A 27,119-nucleotide genomic window follows, 5' to 3' on the forward strand; every position below is an offset into this window, starting at 1 on the left:
GCCTGACCAGGTCTGACTGAATGGCAGCGCAGCCTCCTGGTGTGTCAGCCACTCCTCCCAGTTTTGTGTCATGAGCTAAGGGTACAGCATCCCTTCATCCAGGTCAGTGAGGAGTAAGTTGAACAGGACTGGACCTAGTACTGACCCCTGGGGAACACTGCTAGCTACAGGCCTCCAGCTAGACCCCACGCCACTGATCACAACCCTCTTGAGCTCTGCCGTTCAATACACCTCTGTGTCTACTCATCTGACCCACACTTCCTGAGCTAGATGGGGCTGGTCAGGCACACTCTAGATATTGCTGTGTCAAAGGAGCTCTCTGCCTTCTGGGAGACCCAGAGTAAGAACCAAATTCTGCTTTTTCCACCTGAAAAACACTTTTTCAGTAAAAGGTCAGGCATATGGCAGCCTAACCATGGTACTTCAGCTGTGTCAGGTGCTGTTCCTCTATGGCTTCATCTCTGTGCTTTCACTGGAGGAAATTAAGAGCTACCTCAAGAGTAGATTGAAGCGGTGCGAACCCTGTGACCATGAGACTTCCACCCACACTGCAGGATGTTACCACAGTCATGACTCAAGTGTAATGCGCTCCAAAAGAGCCAAGGCTGGGGTATGTCTGCTAACAAACTGAGTGGTATCGTATCTGGCCAATTCTTAACCCACCCAGCCACCCTGCACAGAGGGGAATCTGAGCTCTTTCATGCTCTCTCTCTCTCAGCTTTCCCCAAGTGCAAGAGTTCAGCCTAGACTCTGGTGCTTCCAGTGCAAAGAGTAGGTTGGAAGAGGAGACATGCTTTCTGATCCTCCTATCAGGCTGTAGTAACTACCCTGTAATTGCAATTCATTTTGTTCTTTTCTTGTGGGGTGGGGTGGGGGGGAGGCAGGGGAAGACAAAGGAAAAAAGAAAGCGTGAACCCACATAAACCAATTTCTTTCAGCAAGCTTGGGACTATAACTATGCCTAATGAAGCCCTGAGGCCAGATATCAAAGGCAAAGTGTAACTCCGTTAAAGCCAAGTGGAATTAAATCAGTGTAAAATAGACATGGGATGAACTGATTTTTCCACAGTTTTTGCTGGAAGCAGACAGGGACAAAGACAATGTTGTCTCCTAAGGTTCAGATCAGACCGATCTGCTGTGTTCCTCAGGGCCTATGCCAAGCAGATGTGGTTCTCTACCCGTATCTAGAAAGGGAATGGCCATTCCCATAGGCAGGGACTTCTCTGGAGGGCTACAAGCACCCAGCATTGCCATTGTCTCCAACATAGTTAAGCTCAAAGTTGGGTTCAGAATTTCTGACTTTCTATTTTTTCTATTTTGATTGTAGCCTGGATGCACGAAAAAATAAATCTCTGTATATCTCAATATGCTGTTCTCCCACTCACATATTTTCTGAACACATTAGCCAATATCTATCAAATGTGACATAAAAGAGCAGTAACAAATGCCACACCTACACCGTCTTTGTGAATGCTGTTGGCTGTATGCTCAAAGCCCAACTTTCTGACCACCACCACCATCTTAGCCTCGGAGCATATTCAAAGCAGTGATCATGACAGCACCCCATTTGAAATGCCACATGAAATCTGGGGACTTCTCATTGCTGTTTCCTCCAATACACATTCCCTACCTCACTAGACAGCTCCACACCCAAGAGCATCCCAGCCAGAGCAGCTCACATCTGCCAACTCCTATTCCATACAGAAGGGCAAGCCCACCACTGAGTGATGGTGGGAGGCATTAGACGTCTGTCCAAGACAGAGAAGCTGACCACGCTGCAGCACCAGAAGCCTGACATGACAGATTTGCCACCTGGCAACACTGAGAGATCCACACCCGTCTCCATCGGTACATGGCAGCATGGAGCACCAAGACACCCAGATGGACCAGCACAACCAAAAGGCTCCCTCTATCACTGCAGCTCTGGCACAAACAGCATTTTTTCTCCCCTGTCTTTCAGCCGAGGGCCTCTGCTCTAATTGCGCAGAAAAATTACCAAAGTAGGGTTACACAGCCAAGTAAACCAAATAGCCTTGCTCTCATGAAGCTGGGATAGCACTGGCTAGCCACAGCATGGCACACATATGTATTCCCTGATGCTACAAAATTTTCTAAGGGTTACTGTCCAGACTGTATGTTTACCCTCTCACCTTCTCAACTCCTTCCCACTCTGCACAGAAATTGCCACCCTGGCCACCACACCATTTCTGACAGAGCAGCAGGACTGTCCAGTTATCTACATGAAGTCAGAGGCAGAGAAAAGTCAGAGGAGTGTGTGCTCTTTATTAGTGTACAAAACACCCCCTCTCCAGTGGGACCACCCTGTCCCTCCTGTACTAGCCCACCCTCCCCCTTCCGCCTCTGCAACCCAACCCACACTGCACTCCTAGCAGGCCTTTAGGAGTCTCCCATGACCTACACAGTGTTTTCCCACTCCTGAGCCAGGGACTGGCTAGCCCAGCATCTCAGTACTCATCAGAAACAGTGCAGAGCAGCATGAGTCATGTTGGGATGGCACGGTCCCTTCCGATTTCTCGTCAACATCCTCTGCAGGCCAGACCACCTTCACCAAGTATCTCTGTCCATGCAAAGTCCATCTCGTGGGAAGGATACACAAATTCACTGGCACTACTTTGCTGTAAAGAGGGGTGGCTTCTTACGGATACAGGCGCTGGATGCCAGCCCAGGCAGGGTGGTACAGACAGGCATGGCACCAGCCTCATGCTGAGAATATCCCTCTGTCCTCTCCATAGTCATCATTCCCTGCCAAGGGTCAAAAGAACCAAACTGCTACTGCCAGCTCCTTCCAGAGCAGCCCCAGCAGGAGTGAGCTACTAAAATAGCACATCCAGTGCCTGCTGGATGTATCTGTGAGGGATACAGTGCTCATCTAACAGTGTCTCCAGTCCAACTCTGGCATCCTAGTGGAGAGGTAAAGCACTGGACACAGCTAGCCCTGCCAGACTTGGAACAAATACAGGTATATGTGAAGAGGAAAAACATTCTTACATTAAAAATGCACTGCAAACAACTACCTCCTGCCACACACAGGGTAGTACTAGAGCCCAAATCACTTCAGTGCTCTCAAGATTGGTATGTCACAGTATGGTCCAACATTAGAGGTACGGGGAAAGAGCTAAGGGAAGGAGACAGGGCCTCAGGAGAAAACAGTAGCTTTGCAAGGAGCAGATCTCTCCACTCTTCCTCTTTTTAGCTGTGGGGCAACTGGGGCAACCTGAAGGGACTCTTAAGGACTCACAGAGTAGACACATACTGGCTATTTCAGAAGCCCTTGGGAAACTGAGCAAGGCAACAAACACACATCAAAAATAATAAGCAGACACAAGTCACAAAAACGGGCAGTGAAGAAATCCCCAGCAAAGGAAAGGGTCAAACATCAGCTTATTACTATTAGACGCCAGAGAACTGACACAAGGGACAGTGCACAAAATCACCGTACACAGAGGAAATATTTCAGAGTTCAATCAGCCACATCAAAGGACATTATTGAAAGCAATCTGTGCAAAAGATGAATCTGGCCTGTAATTTCTGAAGAAAAAATATGTGAGCAGACAGTTCTCCATTGCAACCCCACTAACTAAACCATTAGGGTCAAGTTAACATAACAAAGATGATTTGAACTATTAGTTATGTCTCATGTGACAGTGTCAGGGAAGAACAACATGATTCAACTTGAGAGAGGAGAAATTCCAACAAAGTTAAAATAAATTTAAAAAAAAAAAAAAAAAGATAAAAGATAAAAGATTACAAAGCTTCAAGTTTCACTTGAAACCAGCAGAAAGAAAACTGCATTTTTAACTATTTATCTAATACCAACCATGGTGTGTCATTGAAGACTATGCTTTTTACTACTAAGAGTATAATACAGTGAATAGGATTATAATTGCATATGGATATACTGTAATTTCATGTTTCTCTGTAGTACAGTTGCATCATCTAGTGGACAACACAGAGACTGCATAAATTTTGTACTAGTTTTATGCAATTTAGTTTGGGGTTCATTGAGTATCTTTGCTTTTCCATTGAATACAACTCATTGCAGTGCTTTCTAAAACTTTATACTGGAATTATAGATATCCACTAAAAAATTCAGTGGAATGAACTGGAAATGTACTTTTTTCCTTTACATTCCAAACTGCAGCAGACTGATGCCATGTAAGCTTTGTTGGACAGGGATAAAATCAAGTTGTTCTACTTGAATTCAGCCACTGAACTGCTTTTGTACTGAAAGGATCAAAACCATTGATTTCACATGGTTCAGATCCAACTGCTCATCCAAACTGAGGGAAAGTTTGCAAATTTTTAACACCTTTAGTTCACATTTCTTGTGTAAAGAAACACACAAAGTTCTATTGGGACAATTTCCCTCTGTCCTGGAGTTCATTATCTCTATCACTGCAGTCATAGATGCACCAAGCACAAACAAACCCTTCAAGTCATGCCCAAGTGTGGCACTTTTAAAGGGGTATCCTTTATCTGCTAGGTGGGGAGGGGCTACATACTTGGGAGACATCCTTTTTAAAAGTTCTTTCTTTGGGAATGTCATCTGTGAAATGTTTTCACAGTGTACCTAAAAGCTTTAATTATCAGGGTGTGAGAGTTGATACTCCCTTATCTTGTCCTGAAACAGGTAGGTCTAAAGGCACTTAGCAATGATAGATGATCTCCACACATTACAGCTGAAGAAAACTGTAAACTAGAAGCCACTCTCTGTAGAAGATCAAAGAAAATCCATGCCATATTTACATAAATTGACACAGGAAAGATACTGTCATGAGATTTCATGTTGATCAATTTTTGGTGACCTCGGACTGCACTAAATCAACTCCCCCCTCAAAAAAAAAATATTAAAAATCAATCTGTGCTATTTCTCTCATGCTCTTATCACAAGAAATAAAGCTTCTCTCATTGCACCTACTCAAACTCAGTGTCTTCATTGTAGTCACAGAATGCATTCCTACTTTAGGTCTCTTTGAGTAACACTGCACAAGCTGGAAGAGAATCTAGCTCACTGCCGTGGTCTATACCAGGTTTGTACTGCTAATGGTAAAAAGCTGTGGTTTATTCCTCCTGTTGCTGAGATTTGCAGATACTATCTGAAAGGGAATTTATACAAAGAGGGGAATAACTATGTCTTTCCACAGCTAAATCCCTTCTTAGACTAACAAAGAGCCAGAGTCAAATGTTAACATCATGACACTAAAGCTAAGCGATTAAGATGTCTGCAGCTCAAAGGGGCTCTAGTTAAAGCAGAGGCTGAGACTAAGCATCTTCACTCTTTGAAAACATGATTTAGTGTTCTGTAAGACAGCTGGAGAGCAGTCCCAGTGCCGTTACTTCTTCAGGCACCCTAGCTCTTAGCCCATCTTGGGATGCCCTGCCTTGCATATAGTTTAGGTTTGATTCAAAAAAAGAATTTAAGGTTTTACTGACTAGGCATATATATACATAAATGCCGAATCATGACCCAGGTTCATTTATTCTTGTTAAAAATCCATTGCTATTGATGTGTGCTACAAAAGCACTAGTTCCAATTCCATAGTTTATTCAGGCAGGATTTTGCCTTTGACATTAAACACACATGGCTCTATTCAGAACACTTGCTACAATGCTACAAAGCTGGGGGCTTACTGCTGTGCTTACATGAAAGACACAGACAAGCAATTCATACTGCCTACTCTCCTGCACTGCCAGATCTCCTTCCGACACTCCCTGGAGGGTGTGTAGGAGTTACAGAAGTAGAGCCCATATTCAAACCACCTGGTATAAATGTGTAGTCTATAGTGCAATACCAAAGCAAATAAACTTCTGTCAAACTAGTATCCATCTTGCAAGACATCCTACAAAAATTGTTCTCAAAATAGCCATCCCCAGGAAAAAAAAAAAGAAAAAGAAAAAAAAACCCAAACCAAAATCACAACCAAACATCCTTATCATCTTTAACTCTGGTACCATCTCAATATAAAATTATAAAATGAGTAACACATCTGTTCTTAGAGAATGAAAAAACAATTTATTAAAAGAAAGAAAGAGGTCAAACAGTTCAAATGTAATCATAGAAATTGCAGGACATGTTGAAAGCAAGAATCCCTCTAGCCCACTACCCTGTTTCCCAGAGTGTCCACCAACACCTTAAAAGAGCAAGCACAGGTCAAGCACGTACAATACTTGCCATCAATACCCTCCCAACCTTCAAGTATTTTGAGATCAGGGAACTACGTAAGGACAAAGTTGTTTGGCTGGTAACTGCCAACAGCTCTGTCTTCCATGTGTATGTGCTTTTCACCCATGTCACTTTTTGTATCCATATACCTTAGTAACATCAATGGGTTTGTCACCACATTCTGTTAATTTTGCATCTGACTTCTTTAAGCTTCCTTTGAAAGCCCTTACACTGTGAATGCTCAGTCACCCTCCACCCGCTTCAAGCCATCCACACCTTCTGTAGATCTTTTTGCAGACCTAACCAAAATGGCTGGGCAACAGGCATGGGGGTCAGGGTCTCAGCCCCACTTATCTCTGCTGTAGGTAGGCTCAGTGGTACAGAAGGACCCTCACACAAGCTAATGAGTGTTGCCCTCTGTATATAATCTCAGTAGAGATTGCATTCCCAAACCCAGACAGTCACCTCATCCCAGTCAGTACTTCAGAATGGGACTGACCAGAGTATAAAATATGGTGCTAAGTGACTTGCAGAGGTTAAAACCACAGTTTAGGCAAATGTGCAAGTAAGTTGGCCCAAAGGATATCAATAAATGTGCTTCTAGTGCCAAAAAGCACTTCAGTTCCTCTCTCAACCCATTCATACTGCCCTCTGCTCTGAAATGTAAAGTAACAACACGCTGTATCTCCATATGAACAATACAGGAAGTCTCAGAGTACAAGAGTCTCAGTGCATTACAGTAACCAAGGCAGAAAAAAGCTTATTTTCAGAATTTCCTAATCCTGGGAAGAGATTACAAAGATGGCACCTCAAAACCAAGAACTTTTGGTTTTGGAAACTGAGTAACAACAGTTACACTTCTGCCTTTGAACACAAACCAAACACATCCTTCTAGGCAGGGAAGGGCCCTTCTCAGAGCTCCAAGACATTTCCTCTCCCAAACAGACTGAGGCAAGGAAAAAAAAAATAAAAAGGCAAGGAAAACCCCTGGAATCCTAGCAAGTTTACGCAATAATATTCTTGTTCACAAGGTACCAAAAAAAGTCTGAAAGTGCATTTGAGCTTGAATACTTAACAGTTTTCTCTTGTTGCATTTCTTTCCTTAAATTATATCATTAGCTAGAATGCCTTTACTGCTGTATACCATTCCATAATTTCAAAAATAGAGAAGCTTTGGAGAAAATAAAGCAATATTTCTACAAAAATAAACACTTTAAAAACAGAGTTCTAAAAAAATGCTAAAAATAATGAAAAAATCTATTAAATGTGATTCCCCACAAAATGCAAAATAATCACAACACAATCACAATTATAAATGAAGTTTTTACAGCTTAAGTAAGGGTCCTGCCCTGAAATAGCCCTTGAAGAAGTCTCTCTACCCTAATTGACATCGGGAGCTCTAGATCCCTACTTAAGTAGAACTAATACTGAAAAGCAGCTCATGAGACTATCCCCTTGTAGACGGAATAGAAACATTTCTCAATGTGATCACCAGGACCAAATGGCAACAGAATTAATTGCCTGGGTGGTCTTCCAAACAAGAAACAGAGTTTGAAGTGATATATCCTTTCAGCTCTCATTCCCAGCAGGAATCGTCAGAACACAAACTATTGAGTCTGGAAGGAGCTTTGAGAGAGTAAAGGAGGGAAATTCATACTTCCTTAACATTCAAGAAACACTTGGGCTGAAATTGCAAAGGAAATTATTTGGAGTTGGTTCACAGTAGGGTTGATCTGTGCTCTAGTCTGCATCTATTACTTCAGGATCAGTACAGGGCAAATGTTAAGTGGCTCTGTCCTCTTTCTCTCTGTCAACAACCAGAGCTCAAACACATGCTGAGGAGTATCTGTTCAATCCTATGATCCATACTTTAGCCACACAGGCAGCTATAAATTCTAGGACAGCTGGAGCCCACAACCCTGGGGCTGCCCAAATTACCCCAGAAGCTGTTTTGCTCACAGCAGCCATGATTTCAACAAGATGTGTCAAAAGCCACTTGTGCTCCCCCACCATTTGGGCTAATCTTTTGTATTACTGAAGAAGGTCAGCAAAGAACAAAATAAGACCCTGGCTCCTGTGTGACCCTGTAAACAAAACTAGCCATATTCTGATGACTTTTTTACATTATTCTTTGCTGCTCCGTTCCATTAAAACAGTTGAGCAAGTCACATCCATAGCAAATGAGCTCCAATCAGCCACAGCTATCACAGCTCCAGATGGGTCAAGTTGTCACCATATTCAAGTTGGAAAGAATCTCAGCTGATTTTTGTAGTACCTTCAGGTCTTCCAAGCGTAGCGCTTCTACCAAAGCCAGGTGGTTTTTGAGGTTCTCCTTGTTCCTTTTCAACTGGGAAATCTGGAGTTTATACAAATGGGATGAAATTACTAAAAATGTAATTATTTAATATAGGACATGAACATAAAATTTGTGGAAAGCTTATCTATAGTAGAGATTCCATTAACTATGTCAAAAGGGGGGGGGTGTTTAATTTTACACAAGAGAAACAGTAATAGTAGTAAAAGAAAAAAAAAGGGGAAAAAGGGGAAAAAATGAGCAAAAAATCATATGGATAGGAAGCATATCAAAAACAAGGAGAGGAAGGGAAGGGAAATGTTTACATGATGTTTGGCTCCTAAGTCCATACTATCCTCAAGATGTTGCTCAAAACCAGACTGACCTCATACTCTGTACACATACATGTTTCCTTTGCAAAAGTGTGGTTTTAGTAATTCTTTTCCATGACAGCTATCAAACTTGACATTAAGTACACATTTGTTTGCCAAAATTCAGAAAGGAAGAGAAGATTGTTTTTCTAAGAGCACAGACCTCCCTTCACAGGAGACTGGCTGACAGGAGTAGTTCATTTGGCTTCACTGGCTTTAACGAACACAGCCTTCACTTTCTGCAACAAGGCACTCGAGGCAGGTCTGCAACATCTTATGTGCCCATCTCATACAAGTCTCCATTTTCTTTTAAGAAGTAACCTCAACAAACACACTGATACTGTAGGCAGAAAAAGATTAAGTATTTTTCACTTGTTTACAGGGCTTCATGTAAGCTTTGTAACATGGTTCCTTTCTTTGCTGCAGTCACAAATTCTGCTGAGCAATTCAGTGCTGTCAGTCACCCTGAAAATAAATTCTATACCACCCCAGTGCAGTCCATTCCCTCCATCACTATTCTCACCCCAGAAAATTACACTGCTGTACACTTAACGCTAGGAAAGAAAGGAATCTGGACTACCTTGTTATTCCAGTCAAATTACCTGGAGAAGGACATGCTGTGTCTCCTTTATTAAAAAATGGCATATTTTTGCTGCTATATTCAAAGTCTGCTGTTCATTTCTGGCTGAGATTATATCACCGAGCAGTGTTCTCCTCCAGCAAGTACTAGAATCAAAATGTTTGAACAACACACAATCATTTGCTATATTCCCCAGCTGAATGATAAACATATGGTCATGCTAAGAATAATACTGCTGGCATAAGTAAGTAAGGTTAGCATACATGAAAAAGGCACACAGCATTCAGCTATAAGACTGATAAGGCAAGGAAAAGAAAATTGAAATTTAATGGTCTGGAGCAGCAGTTCCAAACCTCCACCACTACCCTTTCAGCCAAAGCCACAGTCTGCACTAAGAGCAATGCTTCTGGTCTTTACTGCTCTGCCGTGCTGCCACCAACTTCAGCAGCACCAGTGAGGAATAAGAGCTGTTCACTCAGAACTGATTAGCATGGCTTCTGCTAAACTTCACCTCACCTGGGCTTGTAACCAGTATCATTGGGAGTTATTTTTAGTTCTTATAATCAACTTATTTCCCTCAGCAATTAATCTTCAAAGCATAAACAGCTTTGAACAAGAGAAACTGTTTTTTATTTATTTACTATTACAAGCAAAGTCCAGGTAATAATTTTTATTAATGTTGTTTGAGGCATATTTGCCATCTGGAACAACTGATCAAGTCTGCGCTAACAGTCACTGGAGATGAACTTCAGCAACTTACTTGGCCCTAGAATTTCAGAAGCAGCCTGTGGAACACATGCTTCAAAGAAATCAAGCAAGGTCAATAGCATTTAAAGTCCCATGAAACGAACAACAACAAAAAAATAAGGTCTGGAGTCTGAGCCTTAAAGTAATAGCTGATTCTCAAAATAGAAAGGGAAAACAATGGGGTGTATCTAGTATTTAATACAATAAAGCAAAAGCCCAAAGCAGCAAATAGGCAATCACTTTGCATTATATGGTGTTCTCTGCCTTTCTTCTTTTCACTTCTCACCTGGAGTCAATGAGATAAACACTGGAGATCCAAAACAACTGTCCCAGTACCTCACACACAGCCAGCAAAGAGCAAATAAAGGAAAAGAGGAAACGCAAATTGTCTAAATATTCAGAGTACTGAAACTTACAATTCATCTGCTCCGAGACTTAACAACTTAAGGGCTGTGAGGAGTCTCCAAGATGGTCCATCCCATCCAAAGGTCAGGTTCCTAAAAAGTCAAAAGTGATGAGATGCAAAAAGTACAGGTGATCTTTTAGAGCATGATAGCTTTCTTCCTCACAAGTGTCAACATGGGAAGATCTGCTTTTCAGAACTACAGGACTCCTTGACTCCCCTTTCTGTGCTGCTGTCTACAGATAGGTTTCAAGGTGTAGCCTGTCACCTATCTCAAGCTTTGATATTGGTGTTAACCACTGTTACATTCTCTCACAAACAGCAAGCAAATCAGTTTGTAGAAAAAAAAATATTTTATGCTGGATTCTGATACTAGAAGCAAAATTTGACTCCCAGGAAAACTGAAAAGAAAGCTCACAGGGAAACAAAAAACTCCAGACACCTACTCTAAGAAATCATGATCCTTTAGAATGGAGAGTTTTGCATTTCTTTGCTTGTCCAGTGGTGAAAAGTATTTGAGGAGAGTATCTGCATAAAAACACATTTTAGACACGTAAGTAAATGGTATGTAGAAGAAACCACAATCCTCAATTCTGAAATGACATTTCAACCATATTTTTCAAGTACCTACAAGACAAAGATAAAAACCTGTTACATTTTGGTGAACTTTATCATAATCAAAAATGTATCTACTTCTGAAAGGCTATCAGAAATCTCCAGGTTTGTAACCTTATAATGGAAATCCTGACTCAAATTGAAGTTACGGACCACTCTCACCAACTTCATTTTGTGGGGATCAGGACTTCAATCTTGAAGTCAATGGTACAATCTAAGACAGCCAGTTGGAATCTCTACATATATGCTGCTAAGAATTGCAATTTTACAAAAGGAAAAGTTACCAAAGAACACTTTCCATTTTAAAGCTCTAGTCCTTAAATTCTATGCAGTTGAAAGTAGTATCAAACCCTATTCCACTTCTTGGAAATACACACAAATATTTTCATCGTACTGAAAAAATCCCCACAATGCCTTAATGTGCATATTGTGCATTGTGCATATATGTAGATGCATACGCATGAACTTCATCACTATCCTTTAGTTATACCTTTTAACTGACATCTCCTGTTGAAAACAGAAGTATTAACAAGTTCATATGCACTGTTCTCTACTATTGGGCCTTTCAATGTCAAGACAATCTATAAATCCAACCTGATGAGACATAAACACTGCTGTGAGGGTTATCCACGGCAACAAATCCATATTCTAGTAGCAGTCGCTGATTATCATGAGGCCCATAACAGATAAATACTTCTTCGTATTTTCTGCACTGTGAATTTGTCCAAATTTCATAGCTTCTTGTCCGTTCATTAAATGCAGCTTTTACCTTCATGAAGTTAAAAATAAAAGGTTTTACTCTTGGCAGGAAGACGGGGTGAAAAAGGAATCAGACCCTGAATATTAAAATCTAACAGTATTGAACACTCAAGTCTAACACTGGAAGAAAACAGGTAGTGTTACAGATGTCTGAAAAGGCAACCCATCAGCATGAAGAACAGACATCAAAACCTTAGTCCACAGGATGTGCTACCCACTGTGGCAACTTATTATAGAAGACTCAAATCCGCAAATAAAGATGGTTTCATGCAGAGTTGGCCCCTTTTGTTCTGTCCCAACTCTGCTGGCACACAGCCCCTGACAAAGGGTGGAATTGCTCTATGCATTTTCCTAAGGCTGCTCAGAAGCTTCAGCCAGAGGTGAAGTAACCCAGAGACCATGTAATTTAAGATTTGTCTCAAGAGCTGAGCCTTTTGGGGAGCAGACTAGGGTTATATTTACAAACTGCTACCCTGGATGCGAATCTCACCCAGCCACGATGGGCTCTCCCTGTAACTTTGCTTTGCTACATAAACTGAAACATTTGAATCAACTTTATTCAACTGCCTCGGGCTGAATAACAAGCTCCAGGGTATATATGAACCCTGACTACTCAGCCTGCATGTGTCCTCAACAGACATTGCTCCCACTATGAGATTTCTCACTGACCTCCAGACACTCCCAAACCATCACAGAAATACATACTGTATTGAGATACTGCATTTACAGATAAAGAAATTAAGTGATCTATTTTGTTTCTTACCTGAACATTTGGACTGTGGTTTAGCAAATCTAAATATGGTGCCAATGCATAAACATCTGGCTCAAGAGAAAAACATTCCCTCTGTGCATGTTTCATGTATATTGTCCTGGTATTAATAGAGCACCAAGCCCACTCTAGAGCACTGTAGTTAAAAATAGTTCTTGTGTTCTCAGCAAACAAAGGCTGCAGAGAAGAGAAAAAAGCCTTGGAAGACATGTACAACTCATGGACCGTCGTTCTCTGTTCCTGAGCCTTCTTTTTTAAAGGTTCAGGAAGAAGGCTTACTACGTCATGCTCCAAACAAACAGGGCAAGTGTATGTCTTGGGTAAAACATCAAGATACGGCTTCCACAGAGATTTCTCACCAGCATGCTTCTCTGCTATTAAAAACGTGCACAGTGCTATCAAAGGAGATACAGGAGGCTTCCATCTATTAGAAAACAAAACAAAAATACCAACACAGCAGATACACAGAGGTGAGATAGGAAATGGATGCATGCAGCAGTATTTTATCTCTCTTCTAGTTATTTTAAATGTTATAAATAGCTTCTATTTTAAACTTCTTTGTAGTTCATTTCCAAGTCCTTTTGATGATTTCAAAGGAGCTATAAAAGCTGGTTTGTAGTAACAACTTCAAGCTCACCTCTTGGGTTGGGTTGTTTGGTTTTTGGGTTGGGTTTTTTTTTTTCTTTGGGGCAGGGGGGTGTAGGATACATAAGAAGTACTACATATCCAGCATAGGTCTTTGTTCTGAATTTTCTAAAAGGCCATGTTCATGGGACTGCTTTGCAACCCCATTTTATCCCCCTTCTCCTATTGAAGCACATTCAGAAATTCCCAATAAGCCATTCATAACCGCCATTTAGGTCCAAGCTTTCCCTAGAGGCAGGTCAAGTTCAAGCCTGTACCAGTCCTCAGCTCTGCCTAGCTAAAAGGAGATGCTTTTTGTCCAAACCTTACCTATCTGAACATTCCACATGCATGAAAGTCCACAAGAAATACTCAAACAAGTTAGGGTATGCAGTTTAAAGCCCTACCACTGCTTAAGATGATTGATCCACTAATAAGCAACCCACCGTAAATGCCAGCTTGCCCATAAAGCATCACTTTTCACTTACCTCATAATGTATTCTCCCAAGCAGCTACTAAGGACAGTGCCCGTGGTGAGCAAGCATTTCTCAGGCAATGAAATAATCAGATCCCCTGCCTTTGGGGAAGGGGGGTGGGGAAAAGGGAACCACACACAAAGATTAGTAAAGGTCAAGTGTAAATGACTCATCTACTACACTATTTCTGAACAGAGAGACCTTCTCCAGAGAAAACCAATGTCAGGAAGCAAACAGATATGTATTGGGTTTGCATGGCAAGGTTTTGATAGTTGGGAGGGCTACAGGGGTAGCTTCTGCAAGAAGCTGCTGGAAGCTTCCATTGTGTCTGATAGAACCAATGCCAGCCAGCTCCAAGATGGACCTACCGCTGGCCAAGGCTGAGCCAGTCAGTGACGTGGTGTTGAACTTGATGGAAACTGGCATGGTTTTAAGACAGTCACAGTCCAGGGAAGGAGGACAATTTCAGTCACTAGGAACTGCCACCTGCAGAGTGTTAACTGCTCACAGAAAGTCTGGTGTCTGGCTATTCACTTTCTTTGTACTGAGATATATTTTAGAGTAGATCTCACAAATGACTGAACTTCTATCAACACAGCAGTATGGGGTAGGGATATTTTAGGTCATGTCTATGCTGACCCTGTTTGCCAAGCTGCTGTGTGTGTAAATCAAATTCATGTCTGGCTTGAGCCATACATGCCCATGCCTGTAGGGAGAGGACATGAATCAGGTCAATACTTTCCCCTTCCCATTCATCTCCTGAGTTTCCCTATCTTGCTCAAGCCCAGTTGAGTCTAGCTCTCATTTCACTTACCGTAGACTCCCAACACTGTGGATAACCTCAGCTTGTGGCTTCAACTGCTGGCTCCAACCCTGAGCCAGCATAAGAATATACACTGTTCTCTACACATGACTTTGCCAATGCATCTCCTTCCTACCTCTTGCTATACTATTTCGTAAAAGTTTCTGGGTCTGATTCCCCATTATTTGATATACTATTCTCATGCCAGTTAGGAAACTTCTCCAACAAGCCTATTTTCTGAGAGACACTATTCAGTCAGAGTTCAGCCTTTCTCCGCCAATATCTGAAAGGCAAGATATTTTTTGTATCATTCCCCTTTTCTGCTGGGAATGTCTGAGAAATTATGTTTCTATTAGCTGGTCTACCAAAATGACCCGTGCTGTCAACATGAGGTTAAATCTGTAGTTTCATATTATGGCTAAAACAATCTAAAGCCAAATGCTGCTTACAAACCCATTCCTTTCCTCCATCCCCCTCCTTGATAAGCCATTCCTCCCTTTGTACCAGCACTTGTCTAACCAAGGTCAGAGATTTCAAAGAGCAGCTATTGAAACTAATAATTTTTTTGAAGACAGTTTTCTGTTACTTTAACTTCCTAAAGCAACTCACCACACAAATGGGAAAGACTGTTACAGTCAATGCAAAGGAAGCTGGGGGAGCCAGCAGCTGAGGGAGAAGGCATACAGGGGGGAAGGGGCCTGCTCCTTCTGGTTTCAGTTAGCCACTGATTGCCTTAAACTGAAACATGAGACTATATACCACATCTCTGTAAATGTAAACAGGAATGTCTTCATCCAACAAGCCCTCCCAGATATGCTAACACTGCAAATTCTGGTATTAGCTGGAAACTACATTCACAACAGGAACTGTGAAGACTTTGTCTGGAATTTTGAGCTTTGTTTGTTGCAAAAGTTATTATATCTAAAAAAAATCTGAGGAGCTCTTGCATGACAATCAACATTACTAACCTGAAGAGCTTTTGTTGTCATCAGTCCTCTTCCTGTATCTGAAATGAGAACAAAGAGGATGCTTAAATACATGTATATTTGTAAAATACAGGAGACTATGATAAGCTGCAATAAATTAACAGACCAGCAAGGAAAAGCTCTAAAAGAACATACATTATCTCTTACAAATCATAAAAGCTGGTTATGGATTGTTCCATATATATACCTTATTTCTTTGTTCTCTGATTCTCTTTTTACTTTTCAGGATCCTGTGAAAGCCCTTCCCTGAATCTCCTGCAACACTTTCTGTCCAGTTCTTTATACTCAACTTCTTTTTCCTAATTTTTTTCTTTAAACACATCTTTCATCACTGGCTGCTGTTCTTGGTTTCAGAGTTTTAACTAAACTTTAAAATTTCTATTCACAATGTTTTTCTCTGATTCATGCTATTCTCTCTACTCTTTAATATTGAAAAAGTTTTGTAACATAATCTACTTAAAGAAAAAAAATACAAGTATATACCTTTACTGTAAACAGTTCAAAGTTAATCCCAGCCCTAAAATCATTTACTTATCTGTATCACTAGATCTGCTGAACTTGCATGGGGGAAAAAAAAGATGAAGAAATGATAACTAGGTTAGATTCTGATACTGGAAATGCTTAAAGAGATACTACTTTCTTCTTTAAAACTGTGCTACTGACACTTAGAATTTCTACAAGGAATTCAGCATAGGTGTGCACATTTTGCAGCATACCAGAGTATTCTTGTACAAGAGTTTTACATGAGATCATCTTTACGTAAGAAACAGTTCATACTACTTCAGGCCTCCATATCTACTTGTTTACATTAGATGGCATTCATGTGCATTTGCCAGAAGTCCTTAAAAGACCAACCGTAACTGTTTTGTTTTTTTTCCTGATGCCAGCCAAGTGTGGGGTTCAAAATGAAAGCAGGAATATAATATTCTTAGAAGAATCAGAAATTCATACCACCAATACATAATTAAAACATTACCCCAGAACTCTGCTGGCCTTAAATTACTGTCTTCAAATCCTCTGTTTTTCAGCCACTTCTTAAGTTTAATGTATTCCAGCTTTTGACTGCAGTTGACTGAAAATAAAAAATGAGGGGATTAATGCTATAAAATAGCACTCTGTTGGAAAATCAAGAAAATGGAAAATTTTTACTGTAGAGTCAGAAAAACTGTGTTTTGGACATTGTAGTACAGCATAATAGAATAGCAAGAAAGGCTCCGCTCCAACTAGTTTACAAAGTTCTGGGCCTCTGGGCACCAGGAGCTCTCACACTGTAGGAGTTATTCAGCATATTCAAGGGTCAAGGAATTAAAGAGTAATGTAGTACTTGCCATTAGCCAGAAAAGAGAGCTCATAATCACAATGCTCTGCTTGGGATTCTAAACTAATGCTAGAATATTTACATAGAAAAAGCTAACATTTATGAATGTTATTTTCAAACTACAAAGATAGTTTGACAAATATACATCATGACACCCTGACAAACAATTGGCTATTTTATTATTTAGCAATACTTCCAGGGACAGTACCTCCACCCATAAAACTCTTCAAGTGTTTTCTTCTTCTCTTTCGGCCTGTTCGACCTCTGTTTTTCTTCATATTAAGTAACAGATTTTGCCTTATTTAGACAACCTGAATTAAAAAAAAAAAAAAAAGGTTACTTAAAAATATCTTTAAGTCCCTTTCAAATAGTACATGTTTCTTTTATCTCAATAAAATCAGAGCACTGACTGTTTAATAAGCTGTGTCTCTAAAGTTTAGGAAACATACTAGAAGCAAACACCTAGAGGAGGGTGGGTGAAAGGGCTGAGGAAAGGCGGGAAGCCCTTACCTCCCAAACATCACCCCGGCCGAGGCACGGCCATAACCCTCTAAAGGAAACGAGACACCCGCGTTCATGGGCACACAACTGAAAGTTTTCAAACAGCTAATGTATTACAATTATGGAAAATTAATGGGCATAAACAGCCTCTGCAGTTTGTTTCTTCAAATAACAAGAGCAGAATGGGGGTCTCTAATCACACACGCTGCAGAAAACCTCTCGCCCCCCCCCCGTGCTGACCAGAAGCGCCGGCCCGGCGCAGCACCGTGGCACAGCGCAGCTCCACACTCCAGCATGCACGATAAACTGAGCTGTATCAGCCACGCTCCTTACACCTCGGTCTGTAGTTGAAAGGTGTATTTAATTCCCCCGTGCCAGCACCGCCTTTAGCTGAGCCTCAGGAGCGCAGGGACCGCCTGAGGCGAGGGCGCGCCGAACGGCGGGGCAGAAGGCCGGGCACGCCGCCGCGCAGCTTTCCCCCGCCGCGGCACGGCCTCCCCCGCCGCCAGCACGCCTGAGGACGCCAGTCACCCTGTCCCCCGGCGCTGAGGGGCTGGTCTAACAACACACACACACACACACACACACCGGCAGCCCGGCACAAGCCGTGCCGGCCGCCAGTGACGGCGACCCGCTGCGCGCCCCCGAGCGGGGCGGAACCGCTGAGGGAGCGCTGGCGCTTCCCGCCGCACGCTGGGCCGCTCCGCCCCTCCCGCTCTGACCGGCAAGGCCCCGCATCGCCCCGGAGAAGCGGACGCCGCTTGGGGCCGCCTATGCCCCCGGCATTTTAAGGTAGTGGAGACTAAGGAGTGTAACGAGAAACCCCATCTCCCCGGGGCGACCCAGCTCCAGCTCCCCATTCCCTCCCGGGCTGAAACCGCAAGGAGGGAGAGGGCAAAGGCGGACGCGCTGCCCGGCATCCCCCACCCCCGCCAGCCCACCTGCCGGAGAGGACGCAGGCGCGGCCACCCTGTCCCTGCCCACCTCAGGCCCCCGCCCGCCCGCCCCGCCCCGCCCCGCCCCGCCCCCGCCCCGCCCCCGCCCCGCCCCGCCCCGCCCCCGCCCCGCCCCGCCCCCGCCCTCCGCAGGAGGCGGGGCGTCACCGCCGCCATCTTAGGCGCGTTAGCCGCCGTCACCCGCGGTGTGTGGGCGTGTGTGGCTGGCGGCCAACTCGTCCTCTTGTCGCCGCGTAGAGTTGGGGAGCGAGGAGGAAGGCACCACTGCTGGAGGTGAGGGAGGGAGGGCTGGCTGCCCATCCGGGCCCACCCGCAGCTTCTCGCCGCTTTCCGTCCCTGTGCGGGGCGCGGTGGGGCCGCAGGACGGCCGTGGTGGCCCCGCGGGGAGGGGGGGGGGGGGTCCCCTGGGAAGTCGAGCTTCGTCGTGGCTCGCGGGTTTGCTTTGCGTTCCCCTTAGGCAGAAAAACCGGTCCTGAGGAGGTGGTAGTGAGTGAAACGTGCTGGTTTGCGGCGAGGTGGGACCTTGGTGGTGAGCCGGGGGGTGGCTCCTGGCCCTGGTGAAGTCAGTCAGTATAGCTGGGCAGGCTCCTAGGAGCTGATTGGGACTTCACCCAAGCTAGATGTCTGCTTGTGGTCAGTTACGAGCTGATTTGGAAGGGAGGTGGCAATTAAGTCGGAAGTGGACAAACGCAGCGTTTTAAACTTGCTTTTATGGGGGAAATGCGTATTTGTCAAGTATATTATGTCTGGAGTAAAAGCAGCAAGCAGGCTTTGTAGCTAGAGCTGACTGGAGTGTTAAACAGAAGAAACATTGTAGTCGATTTATGGTCCACTGTTTTCTTATGAAAACGCTAGAATTGGTTCTCTGGGCCTGATACTTCAAGATCAAGCTACTCCTCCCCTTTTTTTGAGCCCGGGTTGTTCACCTTTGCTTCAGTGCTTGAACTGAACCAGTTGAATATCCTTAAAAGACAGAAATGGTATTCCTGTAAGGTGTATCTGCAGAAGAGCTTACTCCCATCAAAAGTTAATGTACCACTAAAGATTAGTCATTGACTTTTTTTTTTTTTTAAACCCAGTTACTGGTTGAGCTTTCTTCAAAACATTAACACTAAATCTGTATGTCTCTGCCCACGCATGCCTCATGCTACTTTACTAAGTTATAGTTACTTTGCACTCTAATGTAGTTTTTTATAATTCAAATTAGAATTCTAAATACGATTTTAAAGAAAAAAACACTTTAATCCATTTTCAGATAGCCATCTTTGTCCATCTGAGTGTGATAATTTCTTTGCTGTTTGCAGTTACTGTCACTTTGTCATACATTTAGAGAAGACAATGTCCAACGTGCCGGTGGCTGTGGTGACTGGGTCCAACAAAGGGATTGGATTTGCAATTGTGCGGGCTCTGTGCAAGCAGTTCCCAGGGGACGTGTACCTGACAGCCCGAGACCCTGGCCGTGGCCAGGAAGCAGTGGCAAAGCTCCAGGAGGAAGGGCTGCGTCCACTCTTCCATCAGCTGGATATCGATGATCTGCAGAGCATCAGAGCTCTCCGTGATTTCCTAAAGGAGAAATATGGAGGGCTGAATGTGCTGGTTAACAATGCAGGGATTGCTTTCAAAGGTAGGAAACTGTCTGGAATAGTCCTACGTGCTACAAAGCTGTGTGGAGAAGGATAGTAGGTGTATCAAGGATTCTGCAAAGTTGCTTTTACAGGACTTATGTGCCAGTAGCATGCTTCTGGTTTTTTAAACATGATGAGAGGATGCTGTGAAACCGCTCTTCCTCTATATGCGAAGTTAGCCCTAAAGATGCTTTCCTGGAGTATTGTATTTACATCACACGGAGAGCATGAAAATACTTAAGGCACCCAGTGCACATGAGCAGAGTTGGGTTTATTGCCTCAGTGCCCGTGAATTTCACCAGGCCTGTGGGAGCCCATGATCTGTATGAATATCAGCCATGTTCCTCGGGGTTCTGTGTTTTCTCTCTCCTGCAAGCCTCGTGCTTTCTTCTACGCATTACCTGCTCAAGGGTTCCAGCTGATAAAAAGGAACCCTTCGCCCTGGCTGATTTTGTCATCTTTGCTTATCTTTGACTTTGTCAGACCATTCAGTGACCTATAGAACAGTTAACCTAAATCTTGCTGTGCTGAGCAAGAATTTAACCCTTTCATGTTCTAGTGGACAGTAAGGCAGGGAAAGCGAGGAAGACACAGCAGTTGTAAGGTAGAAGAGTGTGTTCTCCTTGTAGGTGTCTATAAAAACAAGTTGAGAATTACATTAGCTCCAGATAGAACAAATCACAAGCATGACTACTCATTCATTTCCTTGTCTTTACAAACCTGATCTTTCCATATTTTCTGGGTGATTTTGGTTTTGGTTTGTTTGAGGTTTTTTTGTTTGGTTGGTTTTCTGTGGGCTTTTTAAATCTCTTTGGCTGATGTCCAGTTAGGGCATGTAACAGTTCAAGCACAGTGTTGTGCTCGCTTGTCTGCTCACAGCACGAGTTAAGGAGGCCTGTCGGGTAGTATGGATCAAACATCAGCTACTGCTGAGGATGGAGCTTCTCATGTAGTGGGAGTGCAGCAGTGATGTTCTGAAGTCCAGTAACTGTATACTTTGCAAGATAGCTTGTGTTCAAGATCAGCTTAATAGGAGGCAACTCTTAATATGATTGCCTGAGCTTCAGGATGGCCTCAAGACAGGTGTTAAAACCTTGTAGCAACAGTTAAAAGATTGTATCTCTGTCCATGCTTATTAGTCATAAAGACTGCAGGAGCTCAGAGCAGTATTTCTTCAATTCGTAATCAGGGCCTTAGCTCAACTTTCTAGTGACAGTGAGTTTGAGTAAGACTAGGCTGCAACTACAGCAATTGGAGTGCAGTGTGTGTTTCCTGTTGCTGACTGTGCAGCAGCTGTAGCCTCTATCAAGGTGGATACTTGGACAGGTGAAATAGAACTCCTCATGTTGCTGCAGCAAGACTTACTAGAGCTTAGATTTATTATCATGGAGCCACTGAACAAATAAATAGGTAAAATAGCATAAGCAGTGGAGTTTCTGTTACTTCCTTTACTACATCATAGATTTTTCTATTTGGAAGTTGATTCCAGATGTTTAGCCTAGACCTTCAAGCTGACATCTCACTATGAGTCAGTAGTAGGTCATACAACTAAGAAATGTGAGAAAGAAGCCAGTTGTAAATGTTGTGTAAGTATTTAGTCCAGAGGCTAGAGGGTTTAAGACTTGTGTAAGAACTTGCTGTGACATATATCTCATTTTGATTTTAATTCTTGCTTCCAAGACTGATGTTTCTACCTGAGCTTGCTTCTTGCCTCACCAGGTTTCAGCTGCCATCCCAGAATTTATGCTTTCCTTTCTTTATTGTGGTGTTATGTGTTGTTGCTGTCTGTCAAAGATTAGATTTGCCATTAAATTTAATTTATTATTCTGGTTTTGTGCTGCACTACAGATAGTCCAGCAAAAACTGTTCCTGTATGAAATGATTATGTACCTGTGGGCTGCCTTCTGAATGAGTTTCTGTGAAAACAGTTGTTCTAGTAATGCTTGTTAAACCAAAGGAGTGTGTATCTATCAGATGTTACAAGTAATATATCATGTTAGGCAAATGTGAGTGGGTTTTTGAGTGTAGGGAAGCTTCTCCCTTGCAAAGTGGGTATGGAAGCAGGAGTTTGGAGTTATGTAGCAATATGTCATGATCTGGCTTCATGTCTCATTAAAATGCAGCCAAGTGCTTTGCAAAAACTTGATGCCATCAGTGCCTATTGCTTGAGAACATGAGTCATTAAAGCTGTGTTTTGCAATAAAAACACAACTACATTGAATACTAAATGACCTGTTACTGCTTCTCTTTTGAGTTAGCATAGGTCTGGGCCATGAAGACAAGTGAAGACCTGCCTAACCTATGTAGGTGGCCTTCATCACTGTGGAGATAGGGCCTGTAGCAGAAGAGGAGGAATGCTGTTACTTTAACTCTTACTCCCCCTCAAAGTAGAGGATGCATAGCAGGTGGCTTATTGGTGAGCCAAATTGTCAGCTGATAGCACATCCTCCCCCACTTTTGGTGGTGGCAAGCTGTCAATTCTGCCTGAAATTGTATCTTTACAGTGCTGTTCCGTGGTCTGCGTATGCCTACCTAAGTCAGCTCCCTTTCCTAGCTGCTAATTCCCACTGTTTTGCTTGTGTTGGCATAGATCTGGCAGTTCACAGGGTGATTTATGACATGAGTATTTATCACTTTTGGGATTGATTGGGACTTTTTGGTTTTTTTCAAACTGCATCAAATCTTATCCCTGCATTCTTTATAGAAGGTTTTACAGTGTTTGTTGCAGTTCGACAGTGTGCTGACTTCAAGTCCCAGCTAAGAACCCGAGACATGACAATGTAAGAGTCAGGATATAGAAGCAGTTGTCTACCCTGTTGTTGGATGGCAGTACCAGGATGGTAATCTAACTTTTGCATCTTCAGTGGCAGCATCTTAGATTCAGGTTCTTCCTTTCCAATTTCCCCTCTGCCCCCTCCCATTCCCTGGCATGTCAGGATGGTGGCAAAGTGCTGTGCTATGCATTTTAGAGGAGAGGGCACCTCAAAGTGTGTTTGTATGTGGTAGAGACAGTACAGACTGTTCGCTGGGTGTGAGTAGGTACAGGCAGGTCAGTGGGCAGGTTGGCCAGCACGTCCTGTGAGAGCAGTCTTCCCTTGTGTCTTCCATGTAAAAGGCAGAAAGACAAGCAGCCTGTGGGTTGGCAAGTGACTCTACAGAGTGATGCAACTGGCTCTGCTGGGGCAAAGCTAAAACCCTCAGCTAAGAAAAGGTGAAAACATGATTAGCTCATTGTTAATATAGTATTGCAGAGCTAGGTCTTTTCATTAACAAGAATGTGAATGTTAATAATGTTGCTTTTTTTTCTTGCATATTTTAACTGATCATATACCTGTTTCTTAATTATAAAAAGAAACAAAATCAGAAGGACCTAAGAAACTTTTGGGGTTTGGTAATTTCCTTTCAAACAGTAGTACAATTCTAATGTTTTTTATTTTATTTTTCTTCCTTCCCTTGCTACCACCTCATATGAAAAGTTCATGACACAACTCCATTTGCGGTCCAAGCAGAGGTTACGCTGAGGACAAACTTTTTTGGAACCAGGAACGTTTGCACAGAGTTGTTGCCTCTTGTGAAGCCTTATGGTAAGTGTAACATAAGTAGAGAAATAATTTTACATTAGTTTTTGTCCTCACTAAATAGGAAAATCCTGTCCAGTCTCAGATGCACACTGCCCCATAGCAAGAGGAGTGTACCTTGCTGTACTGTAGATAAAAGAACATGGCATTTCTTGACCCCCAGAATGTCTCCACTATGTAGATTTAAATCTACTTTCAAACTGGTCACATTCTTCTGTTACATATTGAAGTGGAATTCTTGTGGTGCCCTTAAGAACACAGAGAGAAGTTGCCCGTGTTAACTCCCTACGTAAATTGTCCTCTTTAAAGCAAGAACATTTTGATGATACAACTAGGATGAGGAAGTACGTAAAAATAGCGTTTCAACTGAGTTCGATGTGACATGCGTGTTCTTGCTACTGCTGGAGAAACCTTCCCAGTACGCTGTTGGTCTGTCTCAATCTAGACTGCAGCCCTTGCTGTATTTGCAAGCATCTAGTGATGTAGTTAAAAATGACACTTGAAGGTGTACATTGTTACTGTGATTTGGTGATGTTAGGAGTAACTGAAAGGAAACACTTTATACAAATGGCAAATAGAATGGGGCAGGGTCAAGGAAGATAGATGCATCAATAATAAAAGAGGTGTTAGCAACGTGCAAATAGTCTGTAATCATTGGACAACTGTCCTGCACAGAATGCTTCCATTCTCAAAACCTGGAGCATGGAAGTGCCCTAGAATGCTACTGACATCAAAGATTATTTGAAAGGAGGGTATTTGGATCTAACGTCTACACCAAATCTAAGGGTTTGTGGGGTTTTTTTTAAATGTAGTTCTTTTCAAGACTTGTGATCACTAGATGTTTTAATGGATATTTAGGTAAGTGCTTGCTGCTATAAATGAAATGTACAAACATTTAAATACATGTAGGTTTTTAAAAGAAAAGAAGTCAAGTAGATAAGAGAGAAGTTGGGAACAGTTAGTCCCTAGGGAGGAAGGAAAGGACATAGTAAATTAATTTGGGGGGACAGTAAGGGAGAGAGTAAACAGTGCCAAAATTGCAATATAGTCCTCTTGCAGTAGGGGTGAAGGATGAGTGTGTTAATAAAGTAATTAACAGAAAAAGTTAATTTCTTTTAAGTTCTAAATTCTTATGTTCATTCTCTAGTTCATTGCCTGAATGGCTGTGAACTAGCAAGAAAGAGGGAAATGGTGGAACATAATTTTGGAGAAGATGAGTGAATTACTGATTCAGCTGACTTGTTCCTCTGTACTGAAGTGCTGGGATATGAATAGCTTACTGCAGTTTTGCATGCTGGGGGTTGTAAATCTTCGAGTATTCTGTAAACAAGCTGATGGTCTCCCTGCATTAAGAACTAGATTGCTTTTCCTGAACTCTGTATTATTCTGGCTTTTGAGGTACATTGTCACGGCCCATTACTTGAGCAGAAGTGAAAATGTTTTCAACCAGAACTTTGAGAGTAAGGTCTGGCTACCATTACTGAGAAAGCCACTTACAATCTGTAGGCATATTCATAGTAGTAACAGACTATTTCCTGGGAGCATACCTGAAGTTCAATAGGGAGCTTTTGCAGGTTTACACCTTAAATTACACTCTGTAATAGAATACACTAGAAACACTTGACAGAGTTCACTGTGATCTTCCAGCAGCTCTACAAAATAACCCACACAATATTTCACAGGTATTCACCTATGTAGTGAATATGTAACTGTAGAGCAAGTCCACCTCAATGTCTGGGCTTGTTTAATATGTGTGAAACTAATCGGTCTATTCTCTTTTACCAGGTAGAGTGGTGAATGTCTCTAGTATGGTAAGTAGCTCAGCTCTGGGAGGCTGCAGCCAAGAACTACAGCAAAAGTTTCGCAGCAACACAATCACTGAGGATGAGTTAGTGGAACTCATGACCAAATTTGTGGAAGATACCAAGAAAAGTGTGCATGAGAAAGAAGGCTGGCCAAATACTGCCTATGGGGTATCCAAAATTGGTGTCACAGTCTTGTCCAGGATTCAAGCCCGGATGTTAAATGAGAAAAGAAAAGGTGACCACATCCTTCTCAATGCCTGCTGTCCTGGATGGGTGAGAACAGACATGGCAGGTCCTAAAGCCACTAAATCACCAGATGAAGGGGCTGAGACCCCAGTTTATTTGGCCCTTTTGCCTTTGGATGCTGATGGTCCTCATGGCCAGTTTCTTAGTAACAAGACTGTTCGAACCTGGTAAGCTTGTGTGTGTGGACTTGTGCAAGTGGTGATATGATGTGAATTGGCCTGTTCTGTGGTAGGGCAATTACCCAGAGCAGTCTCATCCCATCCCCAGCAGCAGCAGGGTCCTTTACCATTGCAACGAGCATTACAGTTAGGGTACTCCTCTGGTATTAAGTCTGTGCTAGGCTACGCTTCCCAACAGTCTGCATTAGCCTGCTCACAGTATTGACTGTGTAGCCTGGAATCTGTTTTGTGAGCGTTCCAGCCAAGATGATACTGGCTAATCTGGTGTTGTCCTAATGTAGAGGTGCCTGACCTTATTTACCTGAATTTACTCTTAAGTCATTGCCAACCCTTCTTCCACTCACCGTGAGACAGGTCTCTGCTATGGAGTTAGGATGAGGAAGCAGATGCCTTACACATTCTCAGCACAATAGATCTCTTTCAAGGGACCATAACTGCTTCTTGAGGTTGTACGGGGTTTCTTAAAGGGGGGGAGGGGGTCATCCTTAGAGCTGCAGTATGACCAGTCTGGGGGGAGATTAATAAGACCAGAACAGAATCACTGCTATATAGAGGCTCATTACTATCGGTAAAAAATGGAATTAGGTGAAAATAAAAACAGCGGTGATATACCATTAATAGGAAAACTTAATCAGTTGGCTTTATTAATATGTATGTCAATAAATGATTACTTCCTGTTTTGTCTTCATCCAGCTGGCTTATTCTGATACTAAAAATTTATGATGTTTGAAAATACGCTTTCATTTTCTGCAGCTAAGTTTGTAGCTGAAATGTGTGATCTTTGGACTGTATAAAGAGAAAATAAACTATAGAATTGATATAGTAAACTCTCTCAGAACTTCCAGTTCATTTCTTGCACAGTCAGATTATTACAAACCTGGATTAAGTGCTCTTCATGTAGTAGAGAAAATGAACTGTAAATGTTACAATAATATTGCAGGATAGGACTGAAACATAACGATGATGGCAACCAAAACAAGTAATTCAAGCAAAATCGCAAGTAGAGGAAGCAGTAATGTGGAGAGTGCTAAATTTGCTTCCTCATTTTAAATGCTGGTTATTTTCTTTCAAATGCTGAATCTTGAAAGGTTGCCACAGCATCTCAAGCTGTAGAAGTGGAGCTGAGTGGCTTAGTGGTTTAGTCACCCACTGGCTATAACCATGCAGCCCATTCTCCATCAAGTCCTGCCAGCCAGCCCAAAAGCCGTGGCAGGCTCTGGGGCCCTACCCTTTCTTCCCTGAAGAGCAAGGTGCTGCTGCCCTGTTCTCTTGCTGCCAGAAGCTGAAGAATCTAGAAACAAG

At 42.6% G+C, this 27,119-nt stretch overlaps 2 protein-coding genes across 5 annotated transcripts; one reads left to right on the forward strand and one right to left on the reverse strand.

Moving 5' to 3' along the window:
- Window positions 1–6,011: 6,011 nt before the first annotated feature.
- SETD4 (SET domain containing 4) lies at window positions 6,012–18,425 on the reverse strand. Of its 4 annotated transcripts, none has more exons than XM_040585041.1 (11): window positions 18,370–18,425; window positions 17,136–17,238; window positions 16,586–16,681; window positions 15,592–15,629; window positions 13,834–13,922; window positions 12,716–13,145; window positions 11,788–11,962; window positions 11,025–11,106; window positions 10,592–10,672; window positions 9,451–9,574; window positions 6,012–8,540 (listed from the first exon to the last, which is right to left on the reverse strand). In XM_040585041.1, exons 2-11 carry the CDS (start codon window positions 17,203–17,205, stop codon window positions 8,406–8,408), a joined length of 1,320 nt encoding a protein of 439 aa, XP_040440975.1. In that variant the 5' UTR covers window positions 17,206–17,238; window positions 18,370–18,425; the 3' UTR covers window positions 6,012–8,405. The 4 variants fall into 4 exon arrangements, 3 of the variants coding, with proteins under 3 accessions (XP_040440975.1, XP_040440974.1, XP_040440976.1); XM_040585040.1 differs by lacking the exon at window positions 18,370–18,425 and adding an exon at window positions 17,762–17,983; XM_040585042.1 differs by lacking the exons at window positions 16,586–16,681; window positions 18,370–18,425 and adding an exon at window positions 17,762–17,985.
- Window positions 18,426–18,522: 97 nt separating this feature from the next.
- LOC121084010 (carbonyl reductase [NADPH] 1-like) lies at window positions 18,523–26,644 on the forward strand. Its single transcript, XM_040585043.1, has 4 exons — window positions 18,523–18,657; window positions 19,689–20,008; window positions 23,486–23,593; window positions 25,373–26,644. The coding sequence occupies exons 2-4, from the start codon at window positions 19,723–19,725 to the stop codon at window positions 25,807–25,809; spliced, it is 831 nt and encodes a 276-aa protein (XP_040440977.1). The 5' UTR covers window positions 18,523–18,657; window positions 19,689–19,722; the 3' UTR covers window positions 25,810–26,644.
- Window positions 26,645–27,119: the final 475 nt, after the last annotated feature.

The sequence above is a fragment of the Falco naumanni genome, chromosome 2 (genome assembly GCF_017639655.2).
Source record: "Falco naumanni isolate bFalNau1 chromosome 2, bFalNau1.pat, whole genome shotgun sequence".
Lineage (NCBI taxonomy): Eukaryota > Metazoa > Chordata > Aves > Falconiformes > Falconidae > Falco > Falco naumanni.